General features: G+C 71.7%; 3 protein-coding genes across 3 annotated transcripts; 2 read left to right on the forward strand and 1 right to left on the reverse strand.

The window, feature by feature from the left end:
* Positions 1-3,320: 3,320 nt before the first annotated feature.
* Dus1l (dihydrouridine synthase 1 like) lies at positions 3,321-8,382 on the forward strand. Its single transcript, XM_042668720.1, has 13 exons — positions 3,321-3,638; positions 4,354-4,462; positions 4,773-4,823; positions 5,200-5,312; positions 5,882-5,964; positions 6,073-6,176; positions 6,369-6,513; positions 6,658-6,754; positions 6,832-6,920; positions 7,165-7,307; positions 7,639-7,676; positions 7,865-7,940; positions 8,023-8,382. The coding sequence occupies exons 1-13, from the start codon at positions 3,336-3,338 to the stop codon at positions 8,160-8,162; spliced, it is 1,491 nt and encodes a 496-aa protein (XP_042524654.1). The 5' UTR covers positions 3,321-3,335; the 3' UTR covers positions 8,163-8,382.
* A 403-nt stretch (positions 8,383-8,785) lies between these two features.
* Positions 8,786-13,392, reverse strand: Gps1 (G protein pathway suppressor 1). Its single transcript, XM_042668715.1, is given in 15 exon segments — positions 8,786-9,122; positions 9,201-9,335; positions 9,414-9,551; positions 9,651-9,731; positions 9,804-9,909; positions 10,031-10,125; positions 10,310-10,395; positions 10,604-10,664; positions 10,747-10,824; positions 10,927-10,992; positions 10,995-11,064; positions 11,151-11,315; positions 11,794-11,975; positions 12,368-12,460; positions 13,323-13,392. Coding segments are annotated over 15 exon segments (1,464 nt in total). The 5' UTR covers positions 13,356-13,392; the 3' UTR covers positions 8,786-9,047.
* Positions 13,393-13,496: 104 nt separating this feature from the next.
* On the forward strand, positions 13,497-17,208 carry Rfng (RFNG O-fucosylpeptide 3-beta-N-acetylglucosaminyltransferase; the record flags this gene model as incomplete). Its single annotated transcript, XM_042668713.1, is given in 13 exon segments — positions 13,497-13,739; positions 13,741-13,755; positions 14,290-14,335; positions 15,055-15,157; positions 15,245-15,281; positions 15,283-15,396; positions 15,529-15,567; positions 15,569-15,618; positions 15,698-15,804; positions 15,807-15,862; positions 15,953-15,997; positions 15,999-16,039; positions 17,181-17,208. Coding segments are annotated over 13 exon segments (924 nt in total), but the record flags the coding sequence as incomplete, so codon positions are not given.
* Between the last annotated feature and the right edge of the window lie 3 nt (positions 17,209-17,211).

Raw genomic sequence — 17,211 nt, forward strand, 5'->3', positions numbered from 1 at the left:
TCACATTATGTATAGATTTAAATGTTAATTATATTTCCATAAAGCTGCTTTAAAACAGCTCCATAAACCAAATGAAAGTCAATTAGACTCCTAAACCTATGGAAACTTGGTCAACCTCTCATTATAAGGGAAATAAAAATGACAGCCACAAGCCCCACTCCTGTGTATCAGGCTGACAAATTCCAGGCGTGAGCTGTGCAGCGGGTTGCAATGTACAGAAAACTCTTTCCCCCCTTTTTTTATTTGGTCAGTTGTGCTTGAACTCGGGCTTGTGCTGTCCTTGAGCTTTTTCTACCGCTGAGTGAAAGAGCCACTTCCTGGTTCTCTGAGGTTGTCTCTGACTTCCCTGCTGGGGCTGACCTCGAACCATGACTATCAGATCTTGAGAGACACCAGTGCCTGGCTTTCAGAAGACATTTCTACACACGTATTTGCCCTTTTTGGCTGTACCCTCCCCTTAGACCTGCAGCATTACAAGGTCAGGCCTCACCCAGCCACAGGTGCCCAGGGGCATTCACTGCCAAGCCCAGGCATGCCCTGCAAGGTCCTGGCTGCTCCGGAGGCTAAGATGTGAGGATTGTGGTCTGTGGCCATCTCCAGCAAATTCAAGAGACTCATTTCCAAGTAGGCAGAAGTGGAGGTGTAGCTCAAGCTCGAGCTCGAGCTTCAGCCTCAAGCAGAAGAGAAGGGAGAGCGCGAGGCCTTGAGTTCAAAATGTTCGTGATGTGAAGATGTGGCTGTCCACCGGGAGGACTGGCCCCGCACCACAGCCAGGACGGCTTCAGCGCCTTGCACCCTGGGCTCTGCACTTTCCACTGGGAAAAAAGTGACCCCAATAAGAAATTCCTTCCAGGGCTGGAGCAGGGAAAAGGAAGCAAGTCCTCCCAGGGGGGCCATAAAGACACCCGGGCACTGCTAGCACTTGGAGAGGCCAAAGGGGCTTCCAAAGGCGGTGCCTCAGGCCCAGCCGCACCACCCGGGTGCCCTCAGGGCACACGGCCAACTGAACAGGACTCAAGAAGATCCACCAAACCCTGGCAGGAACTGTGAGCCTTGGCCCGTTCTGCGCTCTGCTCGGACCTGGCTGGTGGGAAGCCTCTTCCCCACTGGCCCCTCCGGGGTCAAGGCCGCCCCAGGGCGCTGGCAGAGGAAGCCAGCCCGTGCCCCTGCCCAAGCCGGCTGCAGGGGCAGAAGAGCACGGCGCTCCCACTGCGGGAGAGGCGTCCAGCTGAGTGACCGGGCGCGTGGGCAGCTGGAGAGGCGTCCAGCTGAGTGACCGGGCGCTCCCGCAACTGGAAAGGCGTCCAGCTGAGTGACCGGGCGCTCCCGCAGCGGGAGAGGCGTCCAGCTGAGTGACCGGGCGCGTGGGCAGCGGAAGGCGTCCAGCTGAGTGACCGGGGCGCGTGGGCAGCGGGAGGCGTCCAGCTGAGTGACCGGGCGCGTGGGCAGCGGGAGGCGTCCAGCTGAGTGACCGGGCGCGTGGGCAGCGGGAGGCGTCCAGCTGAGTGACCGGGCGCGTGGGCAGCGGGAGGCGTCCAGCTGAGTGACCGGGCGCGTGGGCAGCTGGAGAGGCGTCCAGCTGAGTGACCGGGCGCTCCCGCAGCGGGAGGCGTCCAGGGATCGAGGGCAGGAGCCTTCAGCAGGAGGGCCCTGGCCAGCGGCGAGGGCAGCAGGTCCTAGGCGCACAAGAAACGTCGGGGCTGGGAAGGCGGCCCCGCGGGAGGCGCTGGCCTCGCATGCCTGAGGCCCTGGGTTCGATTCCTCAGCACCACAAACGCAGAAGCCGCACGTGGCGCTGTGGCTCCGGGGGAGGTGCAGGCCCCGCGGCCACCCGAGCTCGGGCCGTGACCCCGACAGACAAACTCGAGACCGTCTAGAAACGTCCAGAACTTCCAGAAAACGCCCAGCCCCGGTGGCTGACACCCGTACATCCAGCTACTCCGCAGGCTGAGACGTGAGGAGCGCGGTTCAAAGCCAGGCCCGCGCTGCCGCAGCCTGCAAGAGCGCGGGGGCGGGGCCGGCGGGACGAGGCGGGGCCGGGCGTGCGCGGACGAGCTCGGGGCGGGGCCAGCAAGAGCGCGGGGGCGGGGACAGCGGGGGCGGGGCCGGCAGGGCGGGGCAGGGACGGGCCGGGCGTGCGCGGACGGAGTTCGGGCTCTGTTAGCCGGCAAGAATGCGGGGGCGGGGACGGGCATGCGCGGACGAGCTCGGGGGCGGGGCCAACCAGGGGCGGGGCGGGGCCGGGCCGGGCGTGCGCGGACGGAGCTCAGGCTGTTAGCCTGCAAGAGCGCGGGGGCGGGGACGGGGCGGGGACAGGGTGGGGCCGGGCGTGGGAGGACTGAGCATCGGCTGTTAGCCCGCAAGAGCGCGGGGGCGGGGCCAGCGGGGCGGGAGACGGGGCGGGGCCGGGCATGCGCAGACGGAGCTCGGGCTCAGCCCGCAAGAGCGTGGGGGCGGGGCCAGCGGGGGCGGGGCTGGCGGGGCAGGGCCAGGCGCGCGCGGACAGAGCACAGGCTGCTAGGCAGCAAGACCGCGGGGGCGGGGCCAGCGGGGGCGGGTCGGGCGCGCGCGCACAGAGCTCAGGCTCTAAGCCAGCAAGACCGCGGGGGCGGGGCGGGAGGTGGGGCTAGCGGGGGCGGGGCTAGCGGGGGCGGGGCGGGCGCGCGCACGGAGCTCAGGCTCTGCTAGCCCGCAAGACCGCGGGGGCGGGGCGGGAGGCGGGGCTAGCGGGGAGGGGCGGGGCCAGAGTGGCGGGGCGGGGCCGGGCGCGCGCGCGGACGGAGCTCAGGCTGTTAGCCGGCAAGACCGCGTGGGCGGGGCGGAGGGCGCGAGGCGGGACTAGCGGGGAACGGGGCGGGGCCGGATCCGGGGGCGGGGCTAGCCGGGAACGGGGCGGGGCCGGAGGGGCGGGGCTAGCGGGGACCGGGGCGGGGCGGGGCGGGCGCGGGGCGGGGCGGGGGCTCGGCTCGACCCGACGAGGGGCCTCGAGGCTCGGGGTCCACGCCAGCCCAGGCCGAGCCGCGCTGGAGCCACACCCGCCCCGCCCTCACCTCCGCCCGGGCGGCCCCTCGGCGCCGGTCGGTCTAGGGTTCCCGGGACCGCGTTCGCCGGCGCACCAGGCCGCCCGGAGCGCCCGGCGGCGCGCTTCCGGCGCGGCCCTCCGCTTCCGGCGCGGCCCTTCCGGCGGCGGCGACGGCGCGGTCGTGCGGGGCGGCGTGGGGGGGGCGCCGCGTTCCAGCGCGGCCTCCGGCGGCTCCGCGGGCGCGGCGGGCCCCGGGCTCCTTCCGGTCGGGCGCGCCCGCCGCCTCCGGGCCCCGGCTCCCCGCCGCGCGGCGATGAGGCCCGGCCCGCGGGCTCCGGCCGAGGCCGGCGCGGGCCCGGGCCCCCGCGCGGAGCCGACGCGGCCCAAGCTGCGGGGCTTCGAGTTCTGGCGCCGCACGCTGGGCGCGGCGCGGCACGTGGTGGCGCCCATGGTGGACCAGAGCGAGCTGGCCTGGCGGCTGCTGAGCCGGCGCCACGGCGCGCAGCTCTGCTACACGCCCATGCTGCACGCGCAGGTCTTCGTGCGCGACGCGCACTACCGCCGCGAGAACCTGTACTGCGAGGCCTGCCCGGAGGACCGGCCGCTCATCGTGCAGGTGGGCGGCGGCCCGCGGGCCCGGGGGCGCCCCTCATCCCCCGCCCCCGCCCGGACCCCCCCCCCCGCCCGGCCCCGGGGGCGCCCCTCACCCTCCCCCCCGCCCGGACCCACCCCCGCCCGGCCCCGGGGGCGCCCCCTCACCCCCCGCCCCCGCCCGGACCCCCGCCCGGACCCCCCCCCCGCCCGGCCCCGGGGGCGCCCCTCACCCTCCCCCCCGCCCGGACCCCCCCCCGCCCGGCCCCGGGGGCGCCCCTCACCCCCCCCCCCCGCCCGGACCCCCCCCGCCCGGCCCCGGGGGCGCCCCTCACCGCCCCCGCCCGGACCCACCCCCCACCCCCCGGACCCCCCCCGCCCGGCCCCGGGGGCGCCCCTCACCCCCCCCCGCCCGGAACCCCCCCCGGACCCCCCCCCCCCGGCCCCGGGGGCGCCCCCTCACCCCCCCCCCCCGCCCGGACCCACCCCCCTCCCGGACCCCCCCCCCGCCCGGCCCCGGGGGCGCCCCCTCACCCTCCCTCCCCTCCCCCCCCCCCCCCCCCCCGCCCGGACTCACCTCCCGCCCCGCCCCGGGGGCGCCCCCTCATCCTCCCCTCTTCCCCCCCCCCCCCCCCCCGCCCTGACCCACCCCCCGCCCGGCCCCGGGGGCGCCCCCTCACCCCCTCCCCGCCCGGCCCCGGGGGCGCCCCCCACCCGGCTGACTCCTGCATCTTCCCCAGTTCTGCGCCAACGACCCCGAGGTGTTCGTCCAGGCAGCTCTCCTGGCTCAGGACTACTGCGATGCGGTCGACCTGAACTTGGGCTGCCCGCAGATGATCGCCAAGAGGGGTGAGCACCGCCCGGCCCCGGGCCGCCTCGCTGCGGGGCCTGGGCCTGCGGGGGGGGGGGGGGGCGGGAGGCCTGTGGCGCCATTCGCAGGGCTCAACCTCGGTCCTCACTGGGCTCCTGGGCACTGCCCCTGGCATCCGGGAAGATGGGACCTCCAAGCCCAGGGCTGATCCCCTGCTTGACACTGACCACCGAGCATCCCTCTGCCCCAACCAGAAACCACTGCGTCTGGGGATCCCTGGGGGGCTTTGATAGCCTGGCTGTGGGGTTCTTGCACATGGGCCGCAGCAGGCGTGTTCGTCCTTCACAGGTCACTATGGTGCCTTTCTACAGGAAGAGTGGGGCCTGCTCCAGAGGATGAGTGAGTTGAGGAGCCGCAGCCTGGCCGGGCTCGAGGGCTTGGCTGCCGGTGGGAGGCTTAGGACGCGGCAGGCAGCACGGTGTCTTGGGATCCCTTGAGACCTGTCCTGTGCTGTTCCCCAGAACCAGACGTTGGGTGCTAGCAACAGTGTCTCCAGGACAGAGTCTAATCTCGGAGCCATTGCGGGCTCTGTAGGTAGCACGTGGACTTGGGAGGATGAGGAAGAGGTAGGGACGCCTGGCCAGCAGCCCCAGAGCGACAGGCCAGGGGGACCAGGACAGCTGCTCCGGGAGGTGCGGCTCCACGGGGCCCAGGCTGGGATCTGCGCTGCTCCAAGCAGCACCACGGCCACGTCAGCAGCCACCCCTCTTCCCAGTTCTGCTGGCCCACGACAAGCTGTCTGTTCCCGTCACCTGCAAAATCCGAGTCTTCCCTGAAATCGACAAGACTGTGAGGTACGCCCAGATGCTGGAAAAGGCTGGCTGCCAGGTGAGGACCGTGGCTGCAGGTGTGGGCTTGTCCCTCCCCCCCCAGCTTCCAGGGCCGCCTGCAGAGCCGCAGAGGCTGGGCTGAGGAGTGTGCTGTAGAGGCGTCCTGGGCTCCTTCTTGTGGCTTGACCCCGCCTCTGGGATATCTGCCACCCTGGCTCCTAGGCATTGTCCATGGGGAGTGACACTGGGCTTCCCACATTGGACCAGGGACCGGTACCCAGCCTTGCTGGAGGACTGGGGGGAGCACTTCCCACGTGGTGAACCGCTATAACACTGGCGGGGTGGCGGGGGTCCTCACCCCCAGGGGCTCCACCAGTGAGCAGGCCCGGCACACTCTGCCCAGGGGGTGAGGTTGCTCTTGGGGGACTGGCTGCAATGGGTGCTGCTGTCTGTTCCTCTCCAAGAACAGAGTTCCCCACATCTTGGGAGCAGGGGCAGAGCTAGGCCCAAGGTAGCCTTTTATCTGCTTAGCATGGGGCACTGGGAGCCTGGAGGGAGAAGCTCCCCTCAGGTCAGTGTGGGGCCAATGCCTGGAGCGAGTTTGAGCCAGACTCTGGCCCATCCTAGCTGCTGACTGTGCATGGACGCACCAAGGAGCAGAAGGGGCCCCTGGCGGGGGCCGCGTCCTGGGAGCACATCAAGGCCGTGAGGTGAGTGGACGCAGCTGTGTCGCTCTGGGCTTCGTAGGGCGTAAACCTGGTGGCACCTCCTTGGGTGAGGGTGGGCAGTGTACAGATCTGGTCTTTCTGTGCCAACAGGAAGGCCGTGTCTATCCCTGTGTTTGCGAACGGCAATATCCGGTGCCTGCAGGACGTGGAGCGGTGCATTCAGGACACGGGTGTGCAGGGCGTCATGAGCGCGGGTGAGTGGCCGTCCGCGGCTGCGTGGAGCCCTGGCCGTCCGTGGCAGCGGCTGCTCCCCCCCCCCCCCCCCCCCCCCGCTTGCTGCGTGGAGCCCTGGCCATCCTGCCGTAGTGTCTGTTTCCTGAGTTTCTGTCTGCAGCCAGCAGTCCTCTGTGGGCAGCTTTCTCCTCAGCCCCGCTTCTCACCCGCAGAGGGCCACCTGCACAACCCTGCCCTGTTTGAGGGCCGGAGCCCTGCCGTGTGGGAGCTGGCCGAGGAGTACCTGGACATCGTCCAGCGGCACCCTTGCCCACTGTCCTGCGTCCGGGCCCACCTCTTCAAGCTGTGGCACCACACGTGAGTTGCCCGGGAAGGGAAGGGGCCCGGGCTCAGGTGCTGAAGAGCAGGGAGGTGGGTAGGAGGAGGTGGGCAGAGGGCGGGCAGGGCCTGGGCAGGTTCCCCCCTCCAGCAGACCTTGCGCTGCAGCTGCCTCTGCTTCAGGCTGCAGGTTCACCAGCCGCTGCGGGAAGAGCTGGCTAGGGTGAAGACCCTGGAGGGCATCGCTGCCGTGAGCCAGGCGCTCAAGCTGCGTTGCCAGGTAGGCTGGAGGCTGCTGGGGGGGGAGGGGGCAGGGGTGCGGGGCAGCCTGTCCTGACAGACCTGGGGCTCCCACAGGAGGACATGTGTGGACAGGAGCAGGGTGCAGGCCCTGCTGGCAGCCTGCCTTTCTTCCATTGGATCTGCCAGCCTTGCATCCGGCCAGGGTGAGCTCCACGGCCCCCCACCCCCGCCGCCTCTGGCTCAGCTGGCTCTTTTCAGTGGGCATTTGTTTCTTGAGCTCCTGGCGTTGTGGCCAGCAGCCTCTGGGGGCTGAGGTGGGCTCTAAGTTCCCAGCACAAGGGTTGAGTGGGCTAGGCCTCAGGCCTGTGGCCCCTTTGCCCCGGGGCCTCACCTAAGCCCAGGCCCATTTGTGAAGGCCAGAGGATCACCTCGAGTGGTGTCCGCCAGGCCCAGGGAGAGCGGCGCTGTCCGCAGCAAGCGCGCTCTGGAGGAGGAGGCGGAGGCCGCCAGCGGCGCCGAGCGGCTGTCCAAGAACAAGCAGAAGCAGCAGCTGCGGAATCCCCGGAAGACCTTTGACCCTTCTCTGAAACGTAAGTGCCACTCTGGGGTTGGGCACCTAGTGAGCCATCGCGGGGCCCCCCCCCCCCCCCCCCCCGCCACCATGCCCCTCTGCAGGGCTCCTGCCTGTCCCTGTCCCTGCATCTGCCCAAAGCCAAGTTTGTGTGAGGGGCGGGGTGGGCCCCTGCCTTTTCTTCAGTCATCCACTTTTCCCCAAAGGTAGCTCTTTCCCCAGCCAATGGCAGGCCACCGCGAACTTGGGAGGGCAGACCGGGCGGGGGAGCCGGCTGGAGCGGGGCTGGGGGAGCAGGCTGGCCAGTCCCAGGCTCACTGGCCAGCACCATGCCTTTGTCCATTTCCCAGCAAAGTATGCGAAGTGTGACCAGTGTGGAAACCCAAAGGTGAGCCGGGAGGGCTGCCCGGAGATGGGCAGCAGCGTGAGGGACCCAGGCAGCCTGGGGCGGGGTGGAGCTGGGGGAAGGGCAGCGCCGCTCTGTGCCCAGGCCATGGTGGCACCTTCCAGATGGCCACCCCATGTCCTGAAAGGAAGGGCTGGCAGCCCAAGGCCCACTAGCTTTCCTGTGCCCAGGGGAACAGGTGTGTGTTCAACCTGTGCCGCGCATGCTGTAAGAAGCGGGCCTTCAGAGAGACGGCGGACTGTCCAGGTGAGGGCCCTGCCCCCCCCTTTTCCCCCCCCACCATGGCCCCCAGGCTTCTGACCCCTGCTCCCCTCTCACCCTGGGCCAGGTCACGGATTGCTTTTTAAAACCAAATTGGAGAAGTCACTGGCCTGGAAAGGGACTCAGCCTGGGCTGCAGGAGGCCCCACGGGTGGGGCCTGGAGCGCCACCAGGCTGCTCCGAAGTCGTGGGCAGCGCCTGGGCTTGAGCGACCGGCAGAGCCGTCCCCAGCCCAGGACATTCGCGGAACCCGGACACTTCCTTCAAAAGAAATGCTTTGCTCAGGGAAATTCCCACTGACGTGAAAGGACACACTGATGTCCCCAGGCCAGGGCCTGGTGATGCTGCACCCAGGGCCGGCCCCAGCCGGACCTGCTCCTCCCCTTCTCAGTTTCCAGAGAGAACAATAAACAATTTTTAAGAGGGTATATGTAAAAAAACTGTGACTGCCATAGCCCAGGAGACTAAAGGGCATTGAGGGCAGTCAGGAGAGCCCTCAACACCAGACAGCCCTCAACACCACACACGGGCAGCCAGAACTCCTGGGGCACGCCCAAACTGAGCTAGAGGGGCCTCAGCCTGGGGAGCAGCTTTCAGAAGCTGCTACTGGTGGCTCAGACCTGTAATTCTAGTTGTCAGGAGGCTGAGGTCTGAGGGCCCCAGTTCACAGCCAGCAGGGAAGTCTATGAAACTCAACTCTTAATGACAACTCTCCCCCCCCCACCCCACCCCACAAAAGTGAGCTGTGGCTCAAAGTAGAGACAGCAGCCAGGCCCTGCTTTCATGCACCCCAGCCGCAGACCCAGGCAGGAAGAAGCACGAGTGTGGTGGTCAGATCAATCTGCTCTTTAATGAGCCCGTGCAGACTGTGGCCTCGGCAGCCAATGGGGCGGCCCGCCGGGCATCACACGCAGCCTCCTTCCAGGGCGGCCCGGCTCAGCCTGGAACATGGCAGGCAGCCCACCTACCTCCCTGCAGGCCCCATGGGGGGCCCAGGGCCTGACTCTCGCAAGCGACACTGCGCCTTCCCTCGGGACGTGAGCAGGCGGGCGCTAGAGGGCTGCGCTGGCGGGACCGGCCGCCCCGGAGTCCATCACATGTTGGTGCTCATCCGAGACTGGCTGTTGGCTGGAGTCAGCTCGCCTTGACTCCCTTCCCTGGGAGGGGACTGCGGGGGTGGGGGGGGTCAGGGGGTTCGGTAGGGCCTGGGAGGGCGGGCCTGCCCCCTGCAACCCCGGCCGCTCACCTTGACGTGGATCTGGTTGCGCAGGACCGCAGCCCTCAGGATCATGGCCTTGGCGCGTCTCTGGAACTCCTTGCCCATCAGGAGGGACTTCTCGAAGGTGGTGCTGCGCTGATCCACATCGCGGGCATACAGAATCTGGAAAGGGACAGGCTCGGTCGGGCCCAGCAAGGGAAGAGTGTCCCGGCCGCCCGCGGCCCCCGGCCCAGGGACCACCTTGCTGTGAGAGTCAATGCGGGCATTGATGAGCCCCTCCAGAATGAGCTGTGTCAGCTCGTCCTCCAGGGCTGCAACGGTTGTATTGAAGGCTGCGGCCATCCTGTGCATGTCCGCTGACACATAGGGGCTGAAATACTGAAGAACAGAGACGCCCAGCTGCCGTACCCTCCAGCCATGACTGCACCCCACCAGCCATGACTGCACCCCACCAGCCTCCCCCTCCCCAGCCCCTACCTGGATGAGCGCCCGATTGCGGATCTGAGTGTACAGCGTCCTGACGTGAGGGGCCAGGTACATGTCCAGGAGCAGGTTATCCTGGGGAGAGGGGCTGGTCAGGGCCCTTCCGAGCTGGAGCCCCGGCCTGCCCGGCTCGGGAGCCAGCCTCACCTTCATCTCATCCAGCATCTTCAAGCAGGAGGCGTACTTAGACTCGTAGAACTTGAAAATGATGTCTCGGACCTGTGGCTCCAGCTCCAGGAACAACTTGAAGGAGCTGTGGAGGCCCCAGTGCTGAGCCCCCTGCCTGCCTGCCTCCCAGCCAGAGGCGGAGACCGGCCAGAGGCGGAGAGGCCCACCCACAGGCAGACACGGGGAGGCAGCCCCCACCTCCCTACCTGCTGGAGATGACGTTGCGCTGCAGCTCCTGCCGGTCAAAGGTGGCCAAGGCGCACAGACCGCCGTAAACGGCTACGTTACTGGGGGACAGCAGCTGAGGGGCAAAGGGCGCGGGCTTGGGGTCGTGCAGGCTCAGGGGCACACGGGCTGGGAAGTCAGTCCGGAGCCAGGGCTCTCTACCCTGCCCACCCCCTCTCAGCGCTCAGGAGTGGCAGCGAAGAGCTGAGCCCCGCTCTGCCCGGCGGGGACCTGTGCAGGCCCCAGGGCGCGGCCCTCACCTCGGGGAAGTCGCAGTGGTCAAAGGAGGCCAGCAGGAAGCACTTGGCAGCCTGCTTGTACTTGCGTGCGGCCAGCTCGGCCAAGCCTGGAGGAAGGAGAAGCTGAGGGCGCAGCGCAGCTACCTCCTGCGCTCTCCTTCCCCTTGTGCTGTTCCCCAGACAGGGACAGAAATGCTTGCTGGGGAACAGAAACAACGGCCCCCACTCGCCGAGCATGCTTCCTGAGCTGGGTGCCCGGGAGCCTCGGCCCCTGCCCCGCCCGCCCAGGCCCGCCCGGGGGCTTAGGAGCCTTACCTGCAGCACACTTGAGCTTGGTGAGGATGGCTTGGGTCTGGCTGTCCCGTTCTCCACGCTGCTACAAGGGAAGGTCACGCCATGAGAGGCCCAGCACCGGAGGACGGAAGTTGGGGGGTGGGCAGGGGGAGACGGGGTATTACCTCAGCAATCTCTGGAGTAGACTCGGCCTTGCTGACATAGCTCAACACGTGAGACCAATTTTGCAAGTAGACACTGACCTGGCCGGATGAGTGGGCAGGGCTGCATGAACTTGGGGGGCCTCTCTGACCGCCCCACCCCCCAGGCCCCCTGAGAGCCCCTCCCGCCGGCACCCGGGTCACCTTGATGACATTCAGGCACATGTTGATGACATGCTTGGCGCTGGTGCAGTAGTCCCGCGCTCGGGAGAGTAGCACTTGAGGGCATTGCTAAGGTCCCCACAGTCCAGGTAGTGGTCACCCAGGTCATCGTGACCCCGCCTACAGCACAGGCCTGGCGTGAGCGGAAGGGAGCCAGCTGCCCCCCCCCCCCCCCCCCCCGCCTCCTGGCCCCGGGGGAGCCGCACCTGATGCTCTCCTTGATGGAGTTACCCTTGTAGTTCTTCAGGTCTGTGTCCAGCTTCTCCAGCTTCAGCAGGGCCTTCTTCCGCGTGGCCTCCACCCAGGCTGTGTCCAGCGGCGGAGGCTCCACGCCACTCTCAGGGATGGCGTCCGGGGCATTCTGAAGCTCCCTGTGGGCGAGCCTGGCCGTCAGCAAAGGCGGGAGTGGCAGGCGGAGGGAGACACCCCTGGCCAAAGGGCCCAGAGGCTGTGGCGGTCGACGCACGGCACTTGGCTTCCAGGGAGATGGGCCTGGCAGGGAGAGCAGGGGCGGCTGGCCTGCGCAGGGAGAGCGGGCCTGCCGTTGCTTCCCCTTGTGAGGAAGGCAGCACAGCACCAGCATGGCGGCCCGCAGGGGCCCCGGAGCTCCGGCCGCTAGCTGGGGGGCTGGTCCTGGGTTTGAGTGCCGTCCTTCAGCTGCTTTTGCTCAAGGAAAGCACTACAACTTGAACTACAGCACCACTTTCGGTTTTTCTGAGTAGTTTGTTGGACCTAAGAGTCTCAGGGACCTTGCTGCCTGGGCTGGCTTTGAACCTTGGTTCTCAGCCCTCCTGAGCAGCTGGGATGACAGGCGTGGCCGCCAGCGCAGACCCCTCCAGCTCTCCTTACCTGGTGGCTTCAGAGAGCTTCCGATGGACCTCCTCGTACATGTCCACGTTGAAGGTCCTCTGCACGAAGGAGAGGGCCATCTTCAGGGCCTCTACCCGCAGTGCAGGACAGTGGTCAGCGATGAACTGCAGGCGCTCGACGCGCATCAGCCCGCTGTAGCTGGCTGCGTACTGCTCCAGGTCCTGGCGAGGGAGCAGGGGAGGGGGGATCAGGCAGGGTGCGCAGGAGCCCTGCACCCAATCCGGCCCAGGGGCTCCGGGGCCTGTCCAGGCTGCAATACCAATCTTCATCTATCTCCAGGAGACCCTCGGCACGGCCCCTGGGGTGAATGCAGGGGGCAGACTGCAGGGGTGGGGTGGGGAGCCGTGGCCTGCTCTGCCCGCACCGGGAGGGTTAACGGCAAAGAGGTGTGGGCTCAGACTGGGCCAAGGACCTGGAGCTCGGCCCGAAGAAGCAAGCAAGGCTGAGGCAAAAGACACGGCCTGGCCGCGAAGCAGCACACCTCCCCGGTACCTCCCCCGGGGAGGCTGGGGGCCCGGTCCCCAGGCCTAGACCCTCCCACCGGGCTTCGCACCAGGGTGGGGTTCTCCACCACGTAGTTGACATCGGGTGCATTCTGGGGGTCTTCCTGCGGGTCCACGTCGATCTGCATGGGCTCCACAGCGCCCTGCAACACAGCGGCCTGAGAGCCTGAGGGCCGCCAGACACCCCGGCGCGGCCCCGCCACGGGGGAAGGGGAGGCCCGCCCCCGTGCCCGCACCGCGCGCAGGACCCGCCGCCGCCGCCAACCCGGCCCCCACCCGCGGCCTCCGCCGCCGCCCTGCGCCCCGCGGCCCCGCCGCACCTCGGAGAGCAGCGTGCAGGCCGACAGGCTGGCGCTGAGGCTGCAGTCCCCGGCCGTGCCGGGCCGCGGGGCCGCTCTGCCGCGCGGAGGGCTGCGGCCCAGGTCCGAGGCCGAGGAGGAGGCGGAGCTGGGTGCCGGGCTGCCCCTCATGGCGCCCCAGGTCCCGCCGGGCCGAGCAGCGGACGGAGGGCGTTTGACGGGGCGGGGGGGGGGGGGGGGGGGGGGGGGGGGGGGGAGGAGGTGGCGGGGCGCGAGGCCAACGCCGCGCGCGGACCCGGCCCGGCCTCCACCCCGCCCGGCCTCCGAGCGCCCGCGACCCCCCTCCCCCCCGCGCCCCCGCCCGGCCTCCACCCGCCCGCCCCGGCCTCCGCGTGCCCGCCCGGCCTCCGCCCACCCGGCCTCCGCGTGCCCACCCGGCCTCCGCGTGCCCGCCCGGCCTCCACCCGCCCGGCCTCCGAGCGCCCGCGACCTCCGTGCCCCGCCCGGCCTCCACCCGCCCGCCCGGCCTCCACGCACCCGGCCTCCGCGCACTCCGATCTCAGTCGCGCCCGCGGCCCGGCCTCCACCCGCCCGGCCTCCCGCCCGCCCGGCCTCCCACGCACCCGGCCTCCGCGCACCCGATCTCAGCGCGGCCCGGCCTTCCACCCCGCCCCGGCCTCCCGCCCGCGCGCCCCGGGCCCGTTACCTGCAAATTGAACACCTGCACCGGCAGCGGCATCTTCCCCGCTCGCCGCGGCGCGCGTCCGCTTCCGGGGCAGCGGGGCCCGCCGCTTCCGGGTCGGCGCCGGGGCGGAGCGCGCGGCTCTTAAAGGCGCCGCCGCCCGCAGCCCGCGCCCGGCGCCGGGGTCCGCGCAGCCGCATGGCCCGCGCCGGGGCGGCGCTGTGCCGGGCCGGCCTCGCGCTGGCCGCCACGCTGGCCGCGCTGCTGCTGCTCCCGCGCCCGCCGCCGCCGCCCCGCGCCCCCGCGCCCCGCCCGGCCGCCCGCGGCGCCCCGGCCCCCGCCGGCCGCGGCCTGCGGCCCGACGACGTCTTCATCGCGGTCAAAACCACGCGGCGGAACCACGCGCGGCGCCTGCGGCTGCTGCTGCGCACGTGGATCTCCCCGGGCCCGCCGGCAGGTGACGCCCCGCCCGCCGCCTCGCGCCCCCCCGCCCCGCCGAAGCCCACGCCCCGCCGCCTCGCGCCCCCCGCCCCGCCGACGCCCCCCGCCCGCCGCCCCGCGCCCCCCGCCCCGCCGACGCCCGCCGCCCCGCGCCCCCCGCCCCGCCGACGCCCCCCGCCCCGCCGAAGCCCACGCCCCGCCGCCTCGCGCCCCCGCCCCGCCGAAGCCCGCGCCCCGCCGACGCCCACAGCCCGCGCCCCGCCGCCTCGCGCCCCCCCGCCCCGCCGACGCCCGCCCCGCGCCCCGCCGCCTCGCGCCCCCCCGCCCCGCCGACGCCCGCCCCGCGTCCCCGGCCCTGCCCGACCCGGCTGCCCGCGCCCCACCGACGCCCGCGCCCCGCCGACCCCCGCGCCCCGCCGACGCCCGCGCCCCCGCCGACGCCCGCGCCCCGCCGACGCCCGCGCCCCGCTACCCCCTCTGCTCGCGCCCGCCGACCCCCGCGCCCCGCCGACGCCCGCCCACGGGGCCTCACGGGCGGTGTCTCCCTCAGACGTTCATCTTCACCGACGGAGAGGACCCCGAGGCTCCAGCTGCAGGCAGGTGAGGCCGCCGAGGCCCGGGACGCCCCGGGTGCCACGACTGGGCAGCAGGTGGACACCCGGCCCGGGCCAGGCCCCCTCCTTCCCCGCACAGCCGGACCCCTACTCCCCCGCCCAGCTGCCTGGCCAGGCCCCTCCACAGCCACCAGTCTCCACCCGGGCCGCTCTGTGGGGACCCAGCCGTCCCATCTTTTTTGTCCGCGGGCTGGGGTGCAGGTGGGCACAGCCCGCCCCGTCAGGCCTGGCCCCGGGTCCGCCTGGCGCCGGGCAGCCTCGCCATTGGGCCTGGCCCCGGGCCCCGGGTCCGCCTGGCGCCGGGCAGCCTCGCCATTGGGCCTGGCCCCGGGCCCGGGTCCGCCTGGCCCCGGGCAGCCTCGCCATTGGGCCTGGCCCCGGGCAGCCTCGCCATTGGGCTCTGGCCCCGGGTCCGCCTGGCGCCGGGCATCCCTCGCCATTGGGCCTGGCCCCGGGCCCGGGTCCGCCTGGCCCCGGGGCAGCCTCGCCATTGGGCCTGGCCCCAGGCAGCCTCGCCATGGGCCTGGCCCCGGGCAGCCTCGCCATTGGGCCTGGCCCCGGGCCCGGGTCCGCCTGGCGCCGGGCAGCTCGCCATTGGGCCTGGCCCCGGGCCCGGGTCCGCCTGGCGCCGGGCAGCCTCGCCATTGGGCCTGGCCCCGCGTCCGCCGCGCGGCCTCACGGGCCTGTGCTGCTCCCCGCAGGCGGCCGCGTCATCAACACCAACTGCTCGGCCGTGCGCAGCCGCCAGGCCCTGTGCTGCAAGATGTCGGTGGAGTACGACAAGTTCATCGAGTCCGGCCGCAAGTGGGCAGCGGGCCCCGCCCTCCCGAGCCGGGCCCGTGGGGGGGCGTGGGGGGCGGGCCCCGGCTCAGGGCTCTTCCCCACCCCCAGGTGGTTTTGTCACGTGGACGATGACAACTATGTGACCCCGAAGGCCTGCTGCAGCTGCTGTCCACCTTCTCCCCAGCCAGGACGTCTACCTGGGCCGGGCCAGCCTGGACCACCCCATTGAAGCCACCGAGAGGGTTCCGGGAGGCGGGACCGTGAGCAGGGGCCAGGGCGGGGTGGGAGCCCCAGGGGGGACTGGGCGGGGCGGGAAGCGGGCGGGGTCCTCCTGGGGACGGCCGGCACGGGGCCCAGATCCGGAGGTCCAGCGCAGGGCCTCCCGTCTCCAGGTGGCCACGGTCAAGTTCTGGTTCGCCACCGCCGGGGCGGGGGTTCTGCCTGAGCAGGGGCCTCGCGCTCAAGATGAGCCCCTGGGCCAGGTGAGTGGGGGCCGGCCGCCTGGGCGGGGCGCCGGGGCGCCCTCCGGGGCGCCGCTGACCCGCCTCCCGCCGCCCCAGCCCTGGGCAGCTTCATGAGCACCGCCGAGCGCGTGCGGCTCCCAGACGACTGCACGGTGGGCTACATCGTGGAGGGGCTGCTGGGCGCCCGCCTGCTGCACAGTCCCCTCTCCACTCCCACCTGGAGAACCTGCAGCGGCTGCCGCCCGAAGCCGTGCTCCAGCAGGTGGGGCCCAGCGGCCAGGACGGGCCTGCTGGGGGCCCCGTCCCGCCCCGCGGGACGCGCCCCGTGCTCTGACCTCACCGCTCCCCCCAGGTCACCCTGAGCTATGGGGGCCCTGAGAACCCGCAGAACGTGGTGAGGTGTGGCGGGGAGCTTCAGCCTGCAGCAGGACCCCACACGGTGCGGGACGGCGGGGGCGGGCGGGGTGACAGGGCGTGGATGGACGTGGACGAGTGGCGGGACCGGGCGCTGAGGGCGGCGTGGGCCGGGCGCTGTGAGAGGGGCGTGGGCCGGGCGCTGTGAGGGCGGCGTGGGCCGGGCGCTGTGAGGCAGACGTGGGCCGGGCGCTGTGAGGCGCCGGGGGGCGTGGGGCCGGGCGCTGTGAGAGCGGGGCGTGGGCCGGGCGCTGTGAGGGCGGCGTGGCCGGGCGCTGTGAGGCAGACGTGGGCCGGGCGCTGTGAGGGGGGCGTGGGGCCGGGCGCTGTGAGGGCGGCGTGGGCCGGGCGCTGTGAGAGGGGCGTGGGCCGGGCGCTGTGAGGCAGACGTGGGCCGGGCGCTGTGAGGCGGGCGTGGGCCGGGCGCTGTGAGGGCGGCGTGGGCCGGGCGCTGTGAGAGGGGCGTGGGCCGGGCGCTGTGAGGGCGGCGCTGTGAGGCGGGCGTGGGCCGGGCGCTGTGAGGCGGGCGTGGGCCGGGCGCTGTGAGGCAGACGTGGGCCGGGCGCTGTGAGGCGGGCGTGGGCCGGGCGCTGTGAGGCGGGCGTGGGCCGGGCGCTGTGAGAGGGGCGTGGGCCGGGCGCTGTGAGGGGCGGCGCTGTGAGGGGGGCGGTGGGCCGGGCGCTGTGAGGCAGGCGTGGGCCGGGCGCTGTGAGGGCGGCGTGGGCCGGGCGCTGTGAGAGGGGCGTGGGCCGGGCGCTGTGAGGGCGGCGTGGGCCGGGCGCTGTGAGGGCGGCGCTGTGAGGGCGGCGCTGTGAGGGCGGCGTGGGCCGGGCGCTGTGAGGGCGGCGCTGTGAGGGCGGCGTGGGCCGGGGCGCTGTGAGGGCGGCGTGGGCCGGGCGCTGTGAGGGCGGCGCTGTGAGGGGGGCGCTGTGAGGGGGGCCGTGGGGCCGGGCGCTGTGAGGGCGGCGCTGTGAGGCAGGCGTGGGCCGGGCCGCTGTGAGGGGGGGCGCTGTGAGGCGGGCGTGGGGCCGGGCGCTGTGAGGGCGGCGCTGTGAGGGCGGCGTGGGCCGGGCGCTGTGAGGGGGGCGCTGTGAGGGGGGCATGGGCCGGGCGCCGGCCCCCCCCGCACAGCCCCCCGCACAGCCACCGCACCGCTCCCCTTCCAGGTTCCAGTCTGTGCACTGCCTTCTCTACCCG

This window comes from Dipodomys spectabilis, unplaced genomic scaffold, assembly GCF_019054845.1.
Source record: "Dipodomys spectabilis isolate Male_0828 unplaced genomic scaffold, ASM1905484v1 ptg000476l, whole genome shotgun sequence".
Classification (NCBI taxonomy): domain Eukaryota; kingdom Metazoa; phylum Chordata; class Mammalia; order Rodentia; family Heteromyidae; genus Dipodomys; species Dipodomys spectabilis.